General features: G+C 42.5%; 1 protein-coding gene across 1 annotated transcript; it reads left to right on the forward strand.

The window, feature by feature from the left end:
* Positions 1 to 1745: 1745 nt before the first annotated feature.
* tmprss4a (transmembrane serine protease 4a) lies at positions 1746 to 21089 on the forward strand. Its single transcript, XM_083772575.1, has 13 exons — positions 1746 to 1846; positions 7384 to 7438; positions 8428 to 8574; positions 10215 to 10367; positions 10937 to 11063; positions 11940 to 12059; positions 14229 to 14272; positions 15247 to 15409; positions 15979 to 16145; positions 16898 to 16993; positions 17741 to 17883; positions 19962 to 20114; positions 20595 to 21089. Exons 1-13 carry the CDS (start codon positions 1841 to 1843, stop codon positions 20604 to 20606), a joined length of 1386 nt encoding a protein of 461 aa, XP_083628701.1. The 5' UTR covers positions 1746 to 1840; the 3' UTR covers positions 20607 to 21089.
* Positions 21090 to 21502: the final 413 nt, after the last annotated feature.

Genomic DNA, 21502 nt, shown 5'->3' on the forward strand with positions numbered 1-21502 from the left:
TTTTGCCTAGTCTCCCATAACCGGTCCCCTTATTGTCCTTGAGCACTGTTGACGCATTGTGATATAGTGACCATAGCAATGCATGAAAGGACCATATCTATCTATTGGCAACACGCGGGGTGGTCAATTAATTGCACGGCACTTCATACTTTTTTTTAACACGCGCGCACACGCACGCACGCATGCACGCACGCACACACTTAGTCCGGTTTGGTAGGAGGTACAGTATCAGTATCTGCCCACACCTTAATAATGTTGACAGATAAGAAATGTCCTTACCGGTTTTGATTTCTGACACGATACAATATGAGTCATGGTTCAAAAGGTTTCCTGGCGGATAGCCAACGGACTTCTGATCATCAGTGTGTCACAATTTAAACAACAACTCAAACACACCCAAGAGACTTTAGTGTGTGTGTGTGTGTGTGTGTGTGTGTGTGTGTGTGTGTGTGTCATGTATAACTTTATTTGTGTAGCTCATTTCCGCCACGATGACAATTAAAATTGCTTTAAATAAGGCATGAAAGGCAATAAACAAAAAGAAGGAAAACTAAAAGGTCAAAGTGCAGAGTTTGTATTTATTATAAGCAATAAACTCATATCATCATAATGGTTCCACAGTTGTGAGCTACAAGCCCACATATAGAGCTGCCATTTTCAGTACGCAACCAAGCGTAAAATGGCTCGTCTTTTAATTCTACTGATCTTATGATTCTCCAAGGCCCTCCGTAACATTGTTGATGGGATTGTCAATATATTTAAGTCTCAGATTTAGTCATCGTAGCTTGGTTTTTATTTAGTTTTTATGTGGTGTTCGTCAGTGAAAAAAAGGTAGGTTTTAGTCAACGAAGAGAGAGAGAGAGAGGACAGAGAGAGAGAGAGAGAGAGGACAGCGAGAGAGAGAGGACAGACAGACAGACAGACAGACAGACAGACAGACAGACAGACAGACAGACAGGTATGCAGGTTTGATTTGAAAATGTTTGGAGCGGGAAGGAGGAGAGAGAGAGCGAGAGAGAGAGAGAGAGAGAATGGAGTTAACACAGGTAGAGAGGAGGGCTCAAAGTGTCAGGTTACGTGGAATAGTTTTGCGTTTGTTTTGCCAGCAGGGGTTGGGTCATCACATACAAAAACACACACACACACACACACACACACTCACACACACACTGGCAGGCAGAGTGTCAACACAACAAAAGAAGCAGCACACGGTAACCCTTATTACAGCCTCGGGATTTCATAGGAAGTACAGCAGCTTGCAGGCACCACGCAGCGTGGATACAGTTACAGGCTACTGTACAAAGAAGAAGGGAGATAATACGGAAAGATAGAGTGGGAGAGAGACAGAGAGAGAGAGAGAGAGAGTGAGAGAGTGGGAGAGAGATAGAGAGAGAGAGAGAGAGAGAGAGAGAGTGGGAGAGAGATAGAGTTGGAGAGAGATAGAGTTGGAGAGAGACAGACAGAGAGAGAGAGAGAGAGAGAGAGAGAGAGAGAGAGAGAGTGGGAGAGAGATAGAGTTGGAGAGAGACAGACAGAGAGAGAGAGTGAGTGTAGGAGAGAGATAGGCCTACAGAGAGACACATAGAGGGAGAGAGATAGTGGTGGGGAGAGAGAGAGAGAGAGAGAGAGAGAGAGACAGAGAGAGAGAGAGAGAGACAGAGAGAGGAGTTGGATAAGTCATATAGCAGCACAGGAGCAGAGGGGATCAGGGAAAAGTGATATTGGGGACTATATAGGTAGAGTGAGAGGTAGGACAGTGTCCCCTCTGTTCCCACCCCCCACCCCCCCACCCGTGTCCAGCGAGGTGAATCTGGCCCACTAAAGAGCGGACATCTGCATCATGTGGGTGAGTGGAGCTGAGACTATATAGAAACATTCGTACAGTACGTATACAGTATGGGGGGGGGGGGGGGGGGGTAACTATGCAGCTGAATGTGGTCGTCGTCGTTCCGTTTATGGAAAGCATTTTTCTTTTTTTTATTACTGTAATTCAAATCTGGTGGTTACAATGCTGCTGCTACATGACACCATCTATATTCTTGGATGACACTATATATACAGTATATTAAATTGCACGGTGGTGACACAGAAATGCTTCCTATTACTTAATGACGTGGAATATTTGAGTTCTGCTTGTGAGCAACGTGTGGGTTTTCTCTGTTTTTGTGTGATGAGGATGTACAGTAGAAGTATATTAGGTGTGTAGCATGCTGTATTTGTCTCTCTGATGTACTGTATTGCGATTGATCATATGATATTCTGTAGATTTGTTGAAACTTTTGGGCGGGAACCCATTTTGGTGTTAGCATCATGTCGTGCTTTAGCTATTGAAAAATAGCAGATCTACAAGCTCATAGGTGCCTGTAGGTCTGCTATTTTTGAATTTTTTTAGAAGCTGATCTCAGGTCAGAATGGGTTAAACGTGACGTCGTTCACATGCGGATGTGGTAACCGGTTGAGGCTGTTGTTGGCTACCCTAGAGCAGCACTAACAACAATGTAGTTAAAACAACAACATAGCTATAACTTTGCAGCATTACCGTACGTACACACATACATTGCACATGTTACACAAATGATACTGCACGTATATGCGGTTTGCATGTGATTGTATATCTTTGGACATCTGTGCAGCGTGCACGCTGGTCCCAGATCTCTACCTTTGATTAGAGTCACGTCCCATTACCACACAGACAGGCCTTTTATTATGACTTCCCTCTGTGCAGTTCAACACGCTACAGAGCTGAGAAGCACTGTTGTTTTCGTCGACTAAATACTAAGAGGAAAACTGTTTGTCGACTACCTTTTTTCACTGGCAAAAACTAAAGGATTAAGACTAAGCTATGGTGACTCAATCTAAGACTAAATATATTCACAATTTCATCAACAAATAAAAACTAGACTGAAATGTTAGGGACTAGTGGACAAGAGATCCAGTATGAGTCATTTTACACTTACACTTTACACTGAAAATAGCCGATCTACAAGCTCACGACGCGTTGCAGCGCGACGCGTTGTGAGCTTGTAGATAATGGCTCTTTTTTGCCTGAGTAGTAGGCAACAGGAAAGACTTAAACAAAGGGAAGGAACTCGGCAAACTCACATTTAAAGCCTCTGATTATACTAATATCTGCTATTTGTAAAAACAGTCATTACGACGGCATCAAGGCCCGACAAAATACATTTTAGTCGACCAAATTAACTGTAGATTTAGTCTAAAATCTAAAATCTTATGATATTTAGTCGACTAAAACTAGACTAACACTAAAACATTCCGGGTGACTGAAATGTGACTAAAACTAAGTGAAACCTTTTCAAGAGACTATGACTAAAACATATGCTGCCAAAAACAACAGTGCTACCCAGGCTGTGGTGTTGAAACGTTGACCCAGTTATGCTATCAGAGCTGTGCTATTCCATCTGAGGCCTGCCTTTAGCAACAGACCAAACAGGACCGACAAGAAGCCTCCCTGAGTCAGACCTTATGTCACACCGTTGGCAGTTTCGTTTTCTTCACCACACCTTAATATACACGGTAACAACAGTGTTGATTTCGTTGACTAAAACTAAGACGAAAAGTGTTCGTCGACTACCCTTTTTCCACTGATGAAAACTAAATGGAAGCTAAATAACAACTCGGTTGTGATGACTAAAACTAAGACTAAATTTATTGGCAATTTCGTCAACAGATAAAAGCTAGACTAAAATGTTATAGGAAGGGACTATAGTGGGCAAGAGATCCAGTATAAGTCATTTTACACTTGGTTGCATGCTGAAAGTAGATCGGCTATTTTCAGCAAATGTAAATAAAAACAGTCTAAAATAGAAATTTGCTGCCAAAAACAACACTGCGCCGTAAAACTCCTCGAGTGTTAATTTAAAGGGATAGTTCACGTCCCAACATGACTTTGTCTGTCCATTACTCCCCCCATGGAGACTGGAATTCATGGATATTCTTTTTTTAGTTTTTGTCACATTCCTAAGCCAATCATTTTATGACCAGCTCTGCTCCCTAATTATACTCCCTATGGAGACACAAAGGAGACTCTCTGTGTCTCCATAAGGAACCACTGCTGGTCATCAAATTATTGTTTTAGGAATTTGATAAATATGATTTTTTGGGATGAACTATTCCTTTAACTATAACCATCTTTCCCATTTTCTATGACTATAACGTCCCACTTTTCTATACCAAGTCATCCATCCTTCCTTTATTCAACAGCCTTCATTATCGCTCCTAAAATAATCCATAATCTGATGACCTAGTTCCTCCTCGTGGTGGCTTGCAATGAGGTTTACAATTTACAATTCACAATCCGTTTCATATAACAATCAAACAATGAATATGATAGAGAAAGGAGTACCGGTAGTCTTAAGAGGTCACTCTCTCTCTCTCTCTCTCTCTCTCTCTCTCTCTCTCTCTCTCTCTCTCTTGACACCATTTTTACACAAAAGAAAAAGCATGGCTGTCTAACCAAACGATATTTTCCACTTCAATATAATGATATGATATTGAAATACAATAGGCTTTTTTAGAATATAATACTGGTGTTGCATAAAAGGCATCCTGAGGTGTAACGCAGACAAGTGAAGTCTGCTGTGTGAGAGAATGGATCTCTCCGGAAGGAGGACACACACACACAGCCTTTGTGTTTCATAAAGATTATGGACCAGTTAAAAACACATTGTTGGATCCATCTCTGAGACTGGGGTTATGTAAGAGTGTGTCTGCTAGCAGAGCAGTTAACCTAAGAGTATAGAGTGACCGGCCGCCGCCCTACCTGCCCCCACCATACCTGCCCCAACCCCCACCCTGCCAAACCTAAACAACTGCCCAGGCAAGTCAGCCAGTCCCACCGCATTCTTTAGCTAATGTAAGGCCTATATGCACTCCAGGATAGGTTAATGTTCCACTTGTTTCCTAGAACTCATTCTACCAACTTTGGTTGCTGTGTGTGCGTGCTTGCGTGCGTGTGAGCGTGCATGCGTGCTTCCCCTTTTTTGTAATGAGAAAACAACACCAGGCTGGCCATGACAGGGACACTCTATGCAAAAGGGGGAACTTACCCAAACCTGAATAATGAGCAGAACAAAAGGGCTATTAACAGCAGGTAGCCGTCTGAGATACTTATCACCTGCTTAACACTTAGTCAGGTTGTTGTGACAGACACCAGACAACAACACCAAAATGAGTCACATTCACCGCTAACAAAATGGCAGCAAACCCAGCTGCCAGTTTAAAAACACACTTGAGTGTCAGACCTGTTCTGTTCTACAGGAGACAACAGAGTTGTTTTGACAAAGTGAAGTAGCCTACCACAGTGTGAACGAGGTGCGTTTGATTCGCTCACTGACTGGAAAGTGGAAACTGTCATGTACCTGGCCTAGGGGGTGCCAGCCCAAGATACACAACAAAAAACAGGGGAGACGCAGTTTACCAAATAAATAGTTTATTGATTAAGCAAAAATAAGTAAATGTAAGGAATAAATCATGATTGAACAGATGAAGTGTGGAGACCAGTATTCAGTGGTGTAGTGTGTGTATGCATGAGTGAAATGTATATGTGTGTGCATGTTGTATGTATTGACAGAAATGTTGAAAAGTTTGGAAAAGGTGCAGGAGGCAAATGAAAAGAACAGATCTGGGGAAGCAGGCATTTATAGGGCGTCGACACCTGGGCCCAGGTGTGAGCCACTTAGGCTGATCACCATGAGTAGCTCTGCTCCCCAATCCTATTGGACAGAGAACATACAAATTATTAGGAGAGCATGCGAGACACATTATATACCTAAACCAGATAACCCAAGAATATAACGCACAATATAGGGAACCGTCACAAAACCCAGACGGTTTCAGGTTGAAGAGTTTTGTTTTTAAAGGACCTATAACATAAAATTCAATTTTTTCAATTTATTTTGTGTTTTTGGGGCTCCTATATGTGTTTTCTATCCCCACAAATAACCAATTTTGAACAATCAGGCTTTCATATCATATAGGTGCTTTAATGGGAATTCAATGTCACCCTACTTTGTATAATTCCTCCTCTTCTTCAGTCTTCAGTTCCAAATTTGCATTTCCACTTTGTTCACAATGTCCACCATTGTTGATTTTCCAAGCTGGCATGGAATGGAAACAAGCCTGGTTTTATCTAGCATCAGTATTATAATGACTCAAATATTAAATAATCTGCATATCAGCACCCCCACCACCTCAGGACATTGTGGTATTGCAGCTAAAACTGCTTTCAAAGTCCAGAAAGAAATGACAAGGCCTGGTTATATCGGAGTGGTGATTGAGGCTCAAACCATTAGAAATAACTTTGAGGGACATAGACAATATCATATTAAATATTGAAAGCCGTTTTAAAATGCACGTTATTTGCGCTTTAACTGATTTAGTAAACGTATTAATTTTTCTTTTGTTTCATTGTTATTTTTAAACTGGCACACTATGTTTCAAAGTGTTTTTATTATAGTCATATAAGATGCTTATATAAAGAGGCTTACAAGACACTCACAGAATGCATACACCAACATACACTACAAACAAAAGACAAACGGTTATGGATACATCGTTGTTACATCGTTCTCCAACATCGATACATGGTTCTCCAACGCAACTGCGCCATGCCTTCTCTGTGGATTTCCCTAAAGGATGAAACTCATCCTTTAAAGGATGAAACCCATCCTCTACAACTCCCAGGTCACATGTACAGTACATGTTACTGTCTGCTACGGCCTGTGGAATAGAACAGCACATATTTCCATGGTTCTACACATGTTGTCAAAGTGTGGGCCACTGCCGAGTGCTGACTATTAATTAGACCCCCCACATTTTAGGGGTCCTTGGCATGGAAAAGTTTGGAAACCCCTGTAAAATGTATAACTGACCAATATTGATGAGCTATCATAGTATTGCACCGACCTGTCCCTCCTCTCGCGTTCATATTCAGCAGATTTGCATCCAACTGAAAGGTAATCTTCCCTGATTATAGCTTCAATTGTTCCCAGCTTGTTGGCACAATAGCCTATTGTCCAGGCTGAGTCCATCTGTACTGTGGAAAGCCGTTAAAGACCACCACATTAATAGATTATGGGAACATGCCTGCAGCCACACGATAACTACAGTAAAAGCCATTAAGGGGCACGCCGTGTTCCGTGTTCCATGTCTCCGATATCCTTCCACGCCTTATTGGGACAAACTCGCAGAGATTAAAACATTATACTACAGTCTCACCGTATAGACATGACTTGAGTGTGTACATTACAGACATATGAGGGGCTTGTTTTTTTTCTGTCAAACCACGTGCTATTGTTCATGCGACGGCTATAACGTATGGCATGATATCTCGTCTCATGCATGTTTTCCCATTTCCCCCAGCAGACAGACACCCAGCAGGCTGAGGAAAGTACAAAGCCGCTGAATCCTGCGCAGCAAGGTAAGACAAAGATTAGTTCACGTTAGTGATGCAAGTGGGTAACATGTCAGTAATGTATGAATTCCAGTTAAGTTGCCCTGAAAAGGTGTTTTTGTCGTATATGTTCCCGTCGCCATATCTCCCTTAAAACAGTTTAAGTGCCAGAAACGTTGAGACGAGTTGAATCCAATTATGCACTGATTGCCATGGACGATAAGACAAGTTTTTTGAGAAAAATAAAATCTGGTGTGCAGGTGATGACATACACATTACATGCATAATAGAATTACATTTTGTTTCTTTTTTTATAATGGGCTAATTGGCAAAGCCAAAAATGGTGACCACCAGGTGGCGCTGATAGAGTTTTAATTGTCCTTTGACTCCACTGAGAATTCCATGATCTTTGACCCTTTTAATATTTCTTTATTGGCACACACCAAAAAGGAACGCTTACGCGTTTCGGCTATGCAGCATGCTCTGATATAGCCGAAACGCGTAAGCGTTCCTTTTTGGTGTGTGCCAATAAAGAAATGGAAATGTGAGTACTTTTGGCCGCCATTTATTACAAATTTGGATGTGCTACCTCTTTGGAATTTTTTTATTCTTGTTTTTTGATGTCATGTATACTGGATTTGGGTTTTTAGCAGATTGTCCAACCAATCATCCCCACTCCGCTCTTGCTGTCACAGTCATAGACTTTTGTCATTCATTGTACAGTCTTGTATTTCTATGTATTGTTCCCTGGTCTAGTTTTCTTGGTTCTACGTTTGTTTGCTCCAGCTGTGTCTCATTTTGTAATCAACCCTCATGTCATGTGTATATCAATCTTGTTCCCCAGTCAGTCCTTGTTGAGTCATTGTATCCTGTCACCTGTTTCAAGTTGTTCATGTTCACCTGTCTTCTGAATTAAATCACCAATTCATGGTTTTGAACACTGCATGCCTGGCTGTCCTGCGTTTGGGTCCTTACCTCACCCACACATGACACTTGCTTTCCTTCCTTCCTTCCAGTGATACCACGGCCCGGCCGTCACCGAAGGCCCATGACGGCTCAGAAACCTCAAAAGGCCTCATCGCCGTCTGCGTGGAAGCGAGTGGTGCTCACCGTCGTCACCGTCATAGTGGTGCTCGGCATACTGGCCACGGCCGTGTTCTTCAGTGAGTCACTTTTATTTTAACTAACTGTTATTACTCGCGCAAGCAGAGCGTGCAAGTAATAAGTATAGCGTCAGGCGAGGCGTTCACGGCACGCCTCTCCTGACGCTCCGATTCGCCATTGTTCGATTTTCCAGGCGTTGCCGCGCGGCAACACCTGTGCCGCGTTGCTGCGCACCCGCTTCACAGACGGTGTGTAGAGCATGTGAGCGGAGCGGAGCGCGAAGTGAGCGCGGAGCGAGCGTAGAGCGGCGTGGGGGGAGATGAACGTGAGCGCGGAGCGAGCGTAACAAAAGCCGTCGAGAGCGAAGAGCGGAATTATCGGCCGCTCCACTCTGCTCACATGCTGGGCTTACATACATGTATACGTTACCTGTTACCCATCCGATATTGAAACATATCACTGGCGCTCGTTCACGGCACGCCTCGCCTGACGCTCCGATACGCCATTGTTCTATTTTCCAGGCGTTGCCGCGCGGCAACACCTGTTGCGCACCCGCTTCACAGACGGTGTGTGTTGGGCTTTACATACATGTATACGTTACCTGTTACCCAACCGATATTGAAACATATATCGCAATTACGTAAACCATTGACAGCCAGTTATAACCCGACTTTAGTATTTAATTTCAACACTCACAGAATGCATACACCAAGATACACTACAAACAAAAGACAAACAGTTATGGATACATCGTTCCCCGACGCAACTGCCATGCCTTCTCTGTGGATGAAACTCATTCTTTAAAGGATGAAACTCATCCTCCACAACTCCCAGGTCACAAAGAACACACATGTATTACATGTTACTGTCTGCTATACGGCCTGTGAACAGAACAGCACGTGTTTCCATGGTTCTAACACACATGTTGTCAAAGTGTGGGCCACTAGTGCCGAGTGCTGACTATTAATTAGACCCCCCACATTTTAGGGGTCCTTGGCATGGAAACGTTTGGAAACCCCTGTAAAATGCAACTGACCAATATTGATGAGCTATCATAGTATTGCACCGACCTGTCCCTCCTCTCGGATTCATATATACCTCCGAGCATACGCATAAAAACGCCAGCCTGTTTTTACTTTTATTTTTTTATTTTTTATTTCTTTGTGGTGTACGTTATTTATTGATGTTTGTGATGATTTTAAAAAAGAAAAAGAAATGGGTGACTGCAAAGATTTTCTTGTCAGATGGCAATAAAAAACTATATCTAAAAATAAAAATAAAAGCCAGCAGACCACAGTATAGTATACTTTCAATTTACATTATATGTATACGTTGCCTGTTACCCAACCAATATTGAAACATATTGTAAGTACGTCACCATTGACAGGCTGACAGCCAGTTATAACCCGACTTTAGTATTTAATTTCAATGTGTTACAGAGAGGCTGAGATTTGAAAATTCGGCAGTACAAATTTGCGCGCTCTGCTTGCGCACTAGTAGGCCACATGGCCTACTTGTGTGCAACTCGCAAGTAACGGCACTCGACAGAGTGCAGTTCTAGTCTTCATTTAATGTTCACCCCCTCAATATAGGAACGCTAAATTCTAGTCACCCGTCATGAAAAACTTTCACGTCAGTCACTTTAACGTTTTTCTGTTTTCCCTCCTGCTGTGTGCCCTTCTTTCCCTTAATCCCACAGCCAAACAGTTGATTGAGGCCAAGTACTTCTACTGCTCGCAGTCGATGAAGTTCATCCCAATAGACCAAGCCTGTGATGGGAAAGAGGACTGCACGTCGGGGGAGGACGAGGTCACCTGTGTGTCCAGCTTCAAGGTCAACAGCACCTTCCCAGGTAGAACACGAACACACGGACAAACTCATGGCACTCTTTTTGTCTCCACCTACAGCAGTGGTTCCCAAACCTTTTGAACTCACAAGACCCAAAAGACAGAGAACCGGGAACCAAAGTAGTGAAAATAGCCGATCTACAAGCGATATTCTGAGCTTCTAAATCAGCTATTTTCACTGATTCTTTGTTTTCTAATTTTTTGGAATTTCTTAGATTTTCTTTCATTATCTTCATGACATTAGGCTACTGAAAAAACAAGATGATGTTTTGAAATAATTAAAAAAATCTATAAAGGGTCCCATGATCTGTGTCCACTACCCACAAAATGGGAACAGTTTGGAAACCAGTGATCTATTCTACACTATACCTACACTCACTTTGAGAAGATTGATAACTTGTCTGTCCTGTCTCCCTCATAAGCCATGTTCATATACTCCATCGTACGATGTGTGTCGGTTTCCCGGAAAGAACTGATCTTCACGCTATATTGTTAGCTAGTAGATCAGCTCTTTTTGGGTAACCAAAACCGTTGTGCGATGGATTATATAATTCGCCTTTATTCTTCCGTCCAGTGCGTCTAGTGTCCGATAAGCGCATCGTGCAGGTGTACAGCACGGGCCTAGGATGGAGGAGCGTGTGCAGCGAGGGCTGGACCGAAGCGCACACGCAGGCCGCGTGTCAGCAACTGGGATACACCAAGTGAGTGAACACATTTTAAAAGAACCTAAAGGGACACTTCACCCTTTTTGCAAAATAATATATGTTAATGACGGCTTTAAGTGAGCCCAGTGTCCATGACATCAGAGACACTGGGCTCACTGCTACAATCTAAAATATCTAAAACCACATATTACATATACATAAAGACCCCCAGGAAAGTGTTCTAAAGCTTCTAAACGTCATTAACATATATTATTTTGCAAAAAGGGTGAAGTGTCCCTTTAAACATAGCTATGAATGGACTGTGGAATGTGAGGTATATACCGAACCATGTCCTTGTACCGACGCCGAGATGAACGAGTCCATGAACGAAATCCATCGGCTAAAAATCAACAGCTTTGAGTTTCGTAAAAGGACAGAGCTGGAGGTTGGAATAGTTTTAGGAGTTTTAAATGTTAGTTTAAGTTCGTTTTGACTTTTTTTTTAATTCCGTTTTTAATAGAGCGGATTTGCGGATTACATTTTGGAATTGCTAATAGTTTTAGTTCAGTTAGTTATTGTAAATATATATACAATTATATATATATATATTCTAGTTTGTATTTCTTTCAGTTAGCGGACATGTTCAAGCTATTTTTGTTTTCGTTATTTCGTAAGTTTTCATTTTGGGCGGGGACCTCTTTTGGTGTTTTAAACATCATGTTATAATTTAGCTATTGAAAAAATAGCCACCGAGTGGCGCACTACGAGCTTGTAGGTCTGCTATTTTTTTTTTAATCGTGAAAATATTTATTTCAGAAAACTGGATTACATTTTGAGGTCAGGCCTAAATGGGTTAACTATATAATAATAATGACGTAATCACTTCTGAAATCAGTTTCTCAACGGGTTCTCCTCCTCTGTGTCATATCGTAGTAAACCTCACAGCACCCTGGTCCCAGTGGCAGAGATGACTTCCTCTCTGAGGGCGGGGCCCTTCACAGCCACGCGCACAGCGCCGGGGCTCCTCCCCCTGCATCTGAAAACCATTGACCGGTAAGAGACTACAAGTACTACAATACATTACAATACTGCAATGTATAAGACACATTTATTCCGTATTTATTTTTTCCATGTAGTTCAGGGGTGGGCAACTTTGACGATGGAGAGGGCCACTATATTTCCACACTCACTCCCTAGTGACTACTGTCGTAGCAAAAATAGCTGATCTACAAAGTTTGCTATATTCGAATTTAAATCTTGAATGTTTGCTATTTTTGAATTGGAATCCTGAAAATGTACATTTGTATGTCATTTCAAATGCCTTTAATTATAATTGTGTTGAAGCAATGAGCTACTAATTTAGACGGAAGTAATAAAAGCGGGTCATGTTTGCATGTTGTGGAATAGTAACAGCTGAAACCAATATTATATCAGTATTCTGACATTAACCTGAGGGCCAGATTAAGTGAAGGTGGGGGCCACATGTGGCCCCCGGGCCGCCAGTTGCCCACCCCTGATGTAGTTCTTACCTGACTTATTTTTTTACATACCTATGTTTTTGTGATTCTGCCTCTAGTTTACTATTTTACATGCTTATGTTTTGAGTTTTTGACTTGTTTATTGGTTTTGTTCAATTCTTTATTGTATTTTTACTTTATTGTGCTATATGTTTTCCTGTTTGGTTTTAACTTGTTGATTGCTTGTTCTGTGTTCTGTTCATCACCTTGTGACTTTGTCTTGAAAGGTGCTTTACAAATAAAATGTACTTACTTACTTACTTACTCTGTTACATGTAGAAGTCTCCAGTTCAAAATGTACTTAAAAAAACCCCCAAAAGTATACAAAAGTATCAGCATCGAAATATACATGCGGTAAAAAAGAATGAATTATGCAGAATGTCCACACGTTTCACACGTTTTCAAATGTATTTAACTTCTTTTGAAGATAGATCAGCTAAGTGTATAGAAGAGGGTAATTCTTTTTGTAATCATCTAAAAAAAATCTACAAAATAACTAAAGTTTTCAAATAATTTGCCTCTGAGATGTAGCGGAGTAGAAGTAAAGGTAGGCCTACTGAAAATCGGCAGTACTCCAGTAAAGTAAAAAAATACCTCAGAATTGTACTCAAGTACAGTACTTGATGTACTTAGTTACTTTTAGACCACTGAACAGAGAGCATGAAGCTGAAACGCTGTTCCCAGGGCTTGCCTTTCCAGCATACATGGGTGGTTCAAAGTGAAAGCAGTATAGTGATACAGTAGCCCCATATAGGCCATATAGGTAAAAACGACGTATAGTATGTCGATGACTGGGTGTGTGTGTGGTCGTAACTCCAAGCGAGTACAGTTTAACGCCGTTATCTATTGTTGTATATGTTTTGTTGCTTTATTTTATTGACCATTGTTGTGCTCTTTCTTTATGCTATAGCCGTTGTGTAACACCCAGAATTCATGTGTTTTATTATATCATATACTGTTTTACCGTCATGGAGTTTCATGGAAAAATTCCAGTTTCTGTTACCTTTCTGTTATCCCTTCCACTACTACGCGAGGGAACAAGATGAAGTAGTTGTATTTATAGGCAAAGACAAAACTCACACACCGATTACCTGGGGAGGCTTATAGGTCCATATTTGTGTCTTAACCGTGTTGGCAGTGGCGTGCACAGACCTTTAGAGGGGCAGGTGCTCAAGTGAAAAAGAAAAAGGGCACCTTGAGCAGCGCGTGGAACCCGCCGGTTGCCTTAATAGTGTGAGAATTTATAGATTTTGGGGGCATAAATAATATATATATATTGTTAAGTGGTGCAACCACTTCTACATCCAGCAATGTCCGTGTACCTGTGTACCTGTTTGTGATGTGTGTACCTGTGTGAGCACGAGTGGTGTGCGCATGCGTGAAATTGGAACGAGAGAAGTATGAGACATGGCTGCCACCTGCTGGACGCAAACGATACAGAGAAGAAATTGGAACGATACAGAGAAGAAATTGAAACGATACAAATTGGAACGATACAGAGAACCAATAGACGGGAGTTGCACCACTTGGTTCACACTGGTGTGATTTCTTTTAAGGGCACATTGCTGTCCAGAGGGCAAGGGCATCTGGCGTGCACAGATAGACACTAGGGGGTGCTACAGCACCACCTAGTGTCTATCTGTGCACGCCACTGCGTGTTGGTAATTTCTGGTGTTAACATATACGTCTGTGTGTGTCCCAACAGTAAAGTGTGCCAGTCACGGACCGTCATTTCCTTGAGCTGCTCAGGTGAGGCCATTCCCCATGCAACCACTTTCAACCTGCTGTCATTATAGGCAAACATTTACAAATGTGTGTATAGAAAAAGCAAAACTCGGTTATGTAATGTTCAGCGTGACCCCGTCATACGAAGCCTTCCTTTATGAGCAAAAAAACAATACGTCTCTGAATGGTATACAGTACATTGACTTCCCCATGTTTTGTAATCCAATCTGACTGGCCTACTGTTCCTATTAGCCTTGGAAAAGTCTGACGGATAAAAACTCTGATAAAGCGAACGGAATAATGAGATGGTCTAACTGACATAGAAACATTTTGTAGAATCGAAGTTTTTGCACAGCACACCTACAGATTTTGTCCAAACATCACGCAAATTGGTACACAGTCTCTCTAGAGCCATTCAACCAAACCGGTCTTTCAGATTTCTCACACTCCATCCTGATTGGTTAAGATTGGCTTCCAAGGTCTAAATGGGTTAAAGTAAACAATAAAAATTTAAAACAAAAAATACATGAAGGGACCCATACAAATGGTCCCGACCCTAGTGTTCTTAACCCATTTTGGACTGATGGCAATTAAAAAATAAGGCTTCTAAATCCTGACAGTTTTCTGAAAAACCCATGTTTCTATGTCAGTGGGTGCTCAACCTTTTTCATCTCAAGGACCGCCAGAATTATCTCTATTGGGCCACGGACCCCCATCTCAAAATATGTAGGCTAGTTCCAGGAACCCCCCCAGAAGCCAATATTTGAGTGAAAAATGTTCGCTCTGAAATATATATTCAAAGACTTGCACCACATTTTCACGAATACATGTTCAGAAATAGCAGACCTAAAAGCTACGAGCTTGTATAGATCTGCTATTTTTCAATAGCTATAAAGCACGACAAAATGCTTGAAACACCAAAAGGGGTTTCCCGAATCCCGCCCCAAAATGTGTTTTAATGGCGGATGATGACAGCGTGACTGTACCCATTTTGACAGAGTGTGGAAAGCTCGGGGCTCAGGACCGCATCGTGGGCGGTACGGACGCCGTCATAGAAGACTGGCCGTGGCAGGTCAGCCTTCAGCAGAGCGGACAGCACACGTGCGGAGGGTCGCTGGTGTCGCCGCGCTGGGTGGTCACCGCCGCCCACTGCTTCACGGGGTCAGTATATATATATATATTACCCGGAAATGGAATGAAAATGTACTTTGTGTCACAGTGCAAAGGCAGGAGCAATTAGGACCCAATTGCAGACAGATAGGCACAGGCAGATGAGCTTCAATGCAAAGGTTTCATTCCAAAAAACCAACACAAGGAATACAAGGAACTTGAAGTACATATATCAGGAATACACTAGGAGTTAAATCATGGATACATGAGGAGCTGAACACTACTGACATTAAGTGACGAACTAGCAAGGGAACTGAACAAACAGGGGGGTATAAATAGACACAGACTAACTAGGCACAGGTGAAACAAAACTCAAAATCAAGACAGGGATTGGCTGGGGGACTAAGAGGACACAGGTGGAAAACAAAGACTAATCACAATACAGGTTAGACAAGGCAGGTACAGAACTACAGGGGCAGACAGGAGGGCACAAAACAATACTACAAAATAAAAGGTACACAAGTTAAACATAACACTGTGACACTTTGTCACTTAAATTGACAGCAGTGCTTGTCTCTCTCTCTCTCTCTCTCTCTCTCCCTCTCTTCTCTGCTATACAGCGCTAAGAAGGAGGTGAGCCGTTGGAGAGTGGTGTCCGGTCGGACCTACATGGGGACACTGGGAGGCTCCTACGTGGACAGGATCATAGTCAACGCCGACTACAACGCAGCGCGCAACGACTACGACATAGCCATGATGAGGCTCTACAGTCCCATCACAGTGGGGGGTGAGGAAACCATGGTTCCGTCAACTGTGATATTATGATTATTAAACCATTAACCCTATAGAACACTAAAACACGGGTGATTTTCACCCGGACATTTTTATTTTTGTCATTATGATCTGAGGTGGGTTCAGTTAGCTTCATGATGCTGCAGTGACATCAGGTACAGACCGATTCACAGAGGGGTGCCATGCAGGGCGCGGCCATTACTGAGGTGTAATCCGTGGAGCGGGTGCTCCATAGGCCAGGTGTAGCTAATCAGTGCTGTTGCGCTTAATGGTACACCTCAGTAATGGCCGCACCCTGCAGGCAACCCTCTGTGAATCGGTCTATAGGTTTGTTTCCCTGCCCACATCCCTGTTTTTTGAGAGTGAGAGAGAGAGAGAGAGAGAGAGAGAGAGAGAGAGAGAGGGTAGTTGCACCACTCGGTTCACACGGGTGTGATTTTTTTCTACAGTATTACCATGTACTTCAATATTCTTTTGATGGGAAATATTTTTTTATGGAATATTTTACATTGGGTACAATATACCCGAGTTCAGTGATGGTGTGACAAAAAAAAAAGGATGATTAGCGTTCAATGGTTAAAAACATGAATAGTCAATCCTGAGGTATAGCCTCAGAGACCACATGTTATCCTGAGGCTATACACGTCACAAAATACTGTACTTTGCTGCCCCCTTGTGGTCATTATATCAAATGTCTTTTTTCTCATGCTGCTCGAGCCTTAATAACTCTGTCTCCTTCCTCTATAGACAACCGCATGCCAGTGTGCCTGCCCCCCAAAGCCTTAGCGCTTGCTCCTGGGGCCTCCATGCAAGTGACTGGCTGGGGATATCTAGACGAGAAAGGTGCGTTATGTCGTTTGTATTCATTTGTTTATTTGTATAATAGTATACACGTTTTGCTCAGATTACCTCGTTTACCGGGATAGACTTGGCCAAGTAGAACACAAATACACGTATACACATAGAATATATAATATAGCCTAATGTACTTTCAAAGCTTCGGAATAAATAAGATACCCACAGGCAGCGTCAAGTATCAATCAGCAGATTCATTTCACTATTGAACTTTTACATTTTAAAATCAGACATGCACATACAAGCTTTCTTCCCCATGTCGGTCCTTGCTGCACTTGGAGCAGACAAGACCACATCTCGTGAGTCGTGATCACATTCATGGGCAACTGGCGGCCCGGGGGCCACATGCGGCCCCCGCCTTCACTTAATGTGGCCCTCAGGTTAATGTCAGAATACTGATATATTATTGGTTTCAGCTGTTTACAATTCCACAACAAGCAAACATGTTTTAATTACTTCAGTCTAAATTAGCAGCTCAATGCTCAACACAAGTATAACTAAAGGCATTTGAAATTACATGAAAATGTAAATTTTCAGGATTCCAGTTCAAAAATAGCAAAAAATAATTCAAGATTTCAATTCGAATATAGCAAAAATAGCCGATCTACAAGCTCAAAACGTGTCGCAGCGCGACGCATTTTGAGCTTGTAGATCTAAATGATGAGGTCAGGCCTAAATGGGTTCAATGTCTTCCAGAGTCCCTGTCACTCATGCCATGCCTCTATATCCCTACAGGGAAGGTATCTCCGTCACTTCAGAAGGCCGCCATCCCTCTGATCGCCAGAGAGCAGTGTTCGAATCCCACAGTGTACGGCGCCGCCATAACCCCGAGGATGATTTGTGCTGGCTTCCTGGAGGGCAAAGTAGATGCATGTCAGGTAAGAGTCCATTTTGAGCCATGTCATAACCCGGAATATCTTATTAGAATGGTCATTATTACTCCGACGCCTAACCTTTGTCTTAACCGGCCACGTATAGGTCACTAACCCTAACCTCCGTGTCACACACACACGCACACACACACACACACACACATGCACACACACGCACAGGTCTTTTCTTATACAGTTATCTTCCTAGCCCCTTTCGGGACCCTCCATAAAGCTTTTCTGAAAGAGTTTTATGTAGGGTCCCTGTTCATGACTATATTTTCGTATGGGAATTCTGGAACGCGGACGTAAATATTCTCTCTGAGATCGTATCTGCGGCGTTTGACGTTTTTTTGTTTGTGTTATTCTGAATTCGTGAACTTTAAGTACCTATACATCCCGCTGTGAATATCTCCTGTGGCGCGGAAGCCGTTAAGTATTTACTTTGTACTTTGTTTGACCGATTTGGTCGCTTTATTTCTTCTTGTTTGTTTACCGTTTATTGTACCGCCTCCCGGTGTGCGGTTGGCTTGTGCTATAGCGCCACTAGCTAGCCAGATAGGCGGTACAATGAGGTGTCAATAAACAAGGAAGGAAGAGGAGAATCAAAGCGACCAAATCGGTCAAACAAAGATTAAAAATACTTAACGGCTTCCGCGCCACAGGAGATATTCGCAGCGGCATGTATGGGTACTTATACTTCACATATTCAGAAACCCTCACACGAAAAAAATTCGTCAAAGAGCGCAGACAGGCCATAAACACGTTGTTTATGTTTTATGTAGTCTGCGTACCAGGTGGCAGGATACTGCTGCAACAGGACGCAATGCTTCAGTAGCATTGGGTCCTGCTTGGAGGGCTACTATCTTCCTATAGTCTGTCTGGATCCAAACAAGTCACATCATATAGGCATACATTGCTACTGTAGGTCATTGAGCCTCCTCCTCCATCAATAAGGATCTACTGCTATAAATACTGTATATAAAGTGTAAATATCCTAAATGCAAAGGAACACCAGTTAGCCATATAGTTTGATAGTTACCTCTTGGCTAGTAACATTAGCTGGGGAGCTATAGCAGCTGACTGAAAAATGTTGGTCATTACATTCCCCTTCTTCCTCTCCCAGCCCATATCAGACCACTGGACTAATGGCACTGGAAACTCAGTTTACATTAGCTAGTGGTTTAGATTCAGTAATGTTCAGACAGGAATGAGGTGCATGTGCATGGTGTATTGGTGTTACACAGTATTTGGTAACCCATCCGATTCTGTGACCTGCCCTAGCACCAGCCTCCTGTGGTGCATTTTTGACATTTTGAAAGAGGGTTTTTCATTATCAAACAGTTTACAGGTCATTTTCTAACAAAGCAATAAATAAAAGGTTTAGCCTTGTTGGTTTACTAAGTATAGGCCTAATGGCGAGTTAGAGTATAAGAGACACAGACATAGACAGACAAACCCACTAACCAAAAGTCTATTATCTCCCCCACTTATGGCTCAGAGAGTGTATACAAATGGAACCAAATGGACCCTTATGGGTCTGTACCTCAGACAGTGTATACAAATGGAACCGCATGGACCCTTATGGGTCTGTACCTCAGAGGAGTGTACAAAAACGGACCACCAGCCATTAACAATTGTTCATTGGTTTTATTGCTTTTATGTACAAATATATTTCAATATTATTATTTCTTTCTGTATAGGAAAGGTTAAGAAACTGGACATTCACTTGCGTTGTAGACTACTAGAGACTGGGGCAGATTGTCCAGTGTTTCCATATAAATAACCCATTTTGGGTAGGGAACACATTTTGGTGTCGTGATTTAGCTATTGAAAAATAGCAGATCTACAAGCTCATAGCGCGCGCTACGAGCTTGTAGGTCTGCTATTTTTGAAAAATCGAAGAACGACTGACATAGAAACAGCTTTTTCAGAAAACTCTCAGGATGTAGAAGATTTTTTTTTAAATCTGATCTCAGGTCAGAATGAAAACTGTCAGGATGTAGAAGACATTTTTTAGAATCTGATCTCAGGTCAGAATGGGATAAATAACAGACGTCTCTTGTATACTCTTGTGCGTCCTGCAGGGAGACAGTGGGGGTCCCTTGGTCTACTTCACCTCCTCCCGGTGGAACCTGGTGGGCGTTGTGAGCTGGGGGGTCGGCTGTGCCAGGGAGGGAAGACCCGGGGTCTATGCCAACATTGATGAGCTGCTGAACTGGATACATACAGTTATTGGGGTAAGTGAAAATTATGTGTGTGCGTGCGTGTGTGTGTGTGTGCGTGTGTGTGTGTGTGTGTGTGCGTGTGCGTGTGCTTGTGCGGGTGTGCGTGCGTGTGCGTGCGTGTGCGTGTGTGTGTGTGTGTGTGTGTGTGAAAGTATAATTGGAAAACCAGTCAGATTGAAAAAGGCACTCGTTTCTATGGCCGAGAGAGAGAGAGAGGGGGGAGAGGGAGAGGGAGAGGGAGAGGGAGAGGGAGAGGGAGAGAGAGAGAGGGGGGGGGGGAGAGGGAGAGGGAGAGGGAGAGAGAGAGAGAGAGAGAGAGAGGGGGGGAGAGGGAGAGGGAGAGAGAGATAGAGAGAGAGAGAGAGAGAGAGAGAAGATGTATAAATAAACCATGTAAATCTATGAATAAACCATGTAAATCATAATAAATAAACCAACTAAAATATGTAATGTGTGGCTTTAACCTGGACAATGTCAATTTCAACCCTACAGAAATATTCCTGATTCCTGCAGAATGTGGAAGTGACAGCAGAGGAACTTCCAAAATGGCTACATCAACATTGATGCACACCGAACCTCGACAGCACACACACACACACACACACACACACACACGTAATGCACAAACAAAACACGTGCAGACATGGCATTCATGAACATAAAAATGCATACTGTACACCGCACCTAATTGTAATTACGATGTATTTCAGGTGAGGCTTATACGTGCCATTTCAGTCACTTGAGCTTATCTCAGGGGAAATATTGAAATATGTAACTGTCAGTGGGTTGACAGACTATAAGCTCTACGAGACAGACTCAATGCTTATACGAGCTCTCTCTTCAGAGCTGCAGAAATGTCCCTGTATGTGATCTAATGCCATAATGTATTGTACTACGCACTGAGAAGAACACGATTCACATGATTTTTATTTTGTTTCATGTGAAGTGTTCACTATACCATTCAACAAACACAGATTGGAATTATATTTAAAAAGGCTAGCAGCTTAACTAAACAGTGGTGATCAGTATAGCTGCGTTCACACTTGTCAGTTCATAGATAGATAGATTAAGACAGTTTACACAAAAGGCTCAGATGCCCTAGAGCCATGCATGTCGTTTCATAATGATTCAGCAAACTGGAACAGATTTTGAGTCTGACAAAGTGAAATATCAGGTCTGTGCTACATTAATGCCATTAAGGACTATTTATTGTTTAATGTCAGGCAAGTCCAAAGGCCTATAGCAGTGATTCCCAAAGTGGGGTCCGGGGACCCCCAGGGGTCCTTGAGGGAGTTCCAGTGGGTCCCCAGCTAAATGATACTTTGGAACCAAATGAACTCGGAGAGTGTACAGATGGAACCAAATGGTTCCATTTGGTACCATTTGTACACTCTCAGAGT

The sequence above is a fragment of the Protomyctophum parallelum genome, assembly GCF_964188405.1.
Source record: "Protomyctophum parallelum genome assembly, chromosome: 9".
NCBI lineage: Eukaryota > Metazoa > Chordata > Actinopteri > Myctophiformes > Myctophidae > Protomyctophum > Protomyctophum parallelum.